Consider the following 2,558-nt stretch of genomic DNA (forward strand, 5'->3'; position numbering starts at 1 on the left):
CCTTCCTTCCTTCCTTCCTTCCTTCCTTCCTTCCTTCCTTCCTTCCCCTGGTTAAGGCTATAACAGATAATTATGCATTAAAAATCCTTGTATCCAAGTCTAATATTTTGATTTTCGGGTGTTTTTAATATATTACATAAAAAATGTAATATATCGTTAAGGATCAATTTCATGTAACCTGAGCTTATGTGAGTTTTACTTTTGGAACTAAGTACTTTAATAGATAAATGTTTATTTTAATTTATTGAGATGCACTTTAAGTGGTGATCCTAAATGTATTATTATTCACAAATAAGGACTTTCTACTAGTGTCTACACATGCATATAGGTATGTCAGAATGATAGTTAACTTAAAATTCCTTCCTTTGACACATTTTCATATGAAATTTAATGCAGCGTTTATGTTTTCAGGGGGATTCAGGCATTCATGGACGATCAGGCTTACCAGGGAGAAAGGGTGAACAGGTATGATAGATATCATAAAAAGGGATGCAGATTGATTTTTTGCTGCTCGTTATGCTTTGTTTGTTTTTTCAAGGGCGACATCGGGCCTGCTGGGGCCCCTGGGATTCCAGGAAAAGAGGGACTTATTGGCCCAAAGGTATATGAAAATTTACTCCTTACTAAGAAATGGACCAAAATGTGAAACTAAGATGTTTTAATTTATGGATGTAGGGTGATCGAGGTTTTGATGGAGCTGATGGACCTAAAGGAGCTCAAGGAGAGAAAGGTGAAAGGGTCAGTATTGTCAGACCTGCAGTGGCAATACACCATCCTACAGTGGTTTCTGAGTGTTTTCTTATTATATGCTTAATTATTAATAGTCATGGGTCTGAATTCCTCCTTCATTCTTAGGAATTCACAAAAAACATGAAATCCACAGAGAGCTGTTTTTTTTTCCTGTTTTTCAACAGGGAGCATCTGGTATACCTGGTCCTCCAGGTCCCAGAGGGCTAGATGGCCCCCCTGGCTTGACTGGCCCACAAGGACCAGCTGGTGCGAAAGGCCCTGAGGGACTCCAAGGACAGAAGGTGATTCTACTCACTGTGGTTTAAGCTGATTGTACACCTCAGGCACACAATACATTTATGGGGACTGAAGCTCATGAGAGAGAAAAAGATTAAAAATAAACATATCCAAGAAGTCTTTTGATACACCGAAAATAGCGTTCCTCTGTTGTTGTTTTTTTTTTTTTAAGTTAGAGTTGACTAAATCTAATAATAGGTTTGAGAGTGGAGGCATGTTGTTAGGACTGATATAAAAAGATTACAGTCTTTTTGTATTTCTTCTGTCTGAATTTTCCTCTTCTTTTTCCACTTGTCTTCTTTTATTGCCATTTATTGTCAGAAGATGATTGGCACTTTGAAGGGCTCTCAGTTCGACTGACTTGTCTGGTTTATCATCAAGTTAATAAAGGAAGCTGGCGACAGGGTAGAGGGTCACATCGGGTGTCTGTGTTAGATGGCCGTCTCTTTCTGATGGAACATGTTGATTTAGAACTGTTCTCCCCTACACTATTCTAACAATGTCTTTATTTTTTCACATAGTCATTCTTCCAGAGGAACCTACAAGCTGATGAATCATGATAGATAACTATTAATAATTTATTGCTCATAAATGATAGTACTGCATCATATGAAGTACTGTGTTGGGGGTTCAGAGCCCAGCAAACCTCCAAATAATTCAGCGATTTAGAACTGATATAGTACAGTTTCACTTGCTTTAACTTTTGAATTCATGTAAAGAACTTTGCATTGTCTCAATAATAAGCTTGCCTTGCCTTGCCTTCTATTAGCTCAAAATGTCTCCACATTTCACACCTGCAAAGAGGTACAAAGGAAAAATGCCTTTCAATACCTTTGAAAAGTATTTACAGTACACCACTTTACTAATGCTTTTGTTTTTTGTTTTTTTTTACTATTTTATTGTGATCTTATGTGACAGACCAATACAGAGTTGTGAATACTACTAACTATATCTGTGAATTCCTGAGATTGTGAAAAAATAATCTTGAGATGTTTCTCAGGAAACAAAATCTGATTTGTTGCCAGTCTATTACTGTTAGTATTATTTAGAATCACCTTTTGCTGTAATCATATTTTCAAGTTGTCTAAATTTGTCAAGACTACCGTTCTATATCCACAGCCAAAGGAATTTAACCATTTTCAAATGTAGTCAGATTGTTTGGAGAGTATCTATAAGCAGGAATTAGTCCCCCCCACAGCTTCTTATTCGGATCTTTGGTCTAAACTTTGACTAGGCTTTTTTTTTACAAAAATACATGACATGCCATAAGAAAAGCAGCAGTACTAGTAGTGGTAATGTTATGTGTGAAAAGGGATTAAGCCTGACCTTATTCTCAGCCCTTGCTTAAAAAGAAAACCTGTTTAAGTTGAACGTCAGCGTGAGTTTGTAGTAGGGGTGGAACGGTTCACAAAATCCACGGTTCGGTTCGGTTCACGGTTTCGTGGTCACGGATTTCGGTTCAGTTCGGTATATGTTGATTGTTAGCCTGACATGTTGGTCGTGTTGCTGTTAGAATAAACAAAACTTGTTGC

The 2,558-nt window shown here is 37.3% G+C and overlaps 1 protein-coding gene across 1 annotated transcript in view; it reads left to right on the forward strand.

Annotated features, from left to right (window-relative positions):
* Nucleotides 1-2,558, forward strand: part of col7a1 (collagen, type VII, alpha 1) — a 102,045-nt gene that overhangs the window by 86,366 nt on the left and 13,121 nt on the right. Inside the window, exons 100-103 of the mRNA XM_015389397.1 lie at nucleotides 412-465; nucleotides 539-601; nucleotides 676-738; nucleotides 915-1,031. Coding sequence (XP_015244883.1) covers nucleotides 412-465; nucleotides 539-601; nucleotides 676-738; nucleotides 915-1,031 — 297 coding nt within the window. The remainder of the gene's footprint in view (nucleotides 1-411; nucleotides 466-538; nucleotides 602-675; nucleotides 739-914; nucleotides 1,032-2,558) is intronic.

Source organism: Cyprinodon variegatus, unplaced genomic scaffold, assembly GCF_000732505.1.
Source record: "Cyprinodon variegatus isolate N-32 unplaced genomic scaffold, C_variegatus-1.0 Scaffold457, whole genome shotgun sequence".
In the NCBI taxonomy this organism is placed as follows: domain Eukaryota; kingdom Metazoa; phylum Chordata; class Actinopteri; order Cyprinodontiformes; family Cyprinodontidae; genus Cyprinodon; species Cyprinodon variegatus.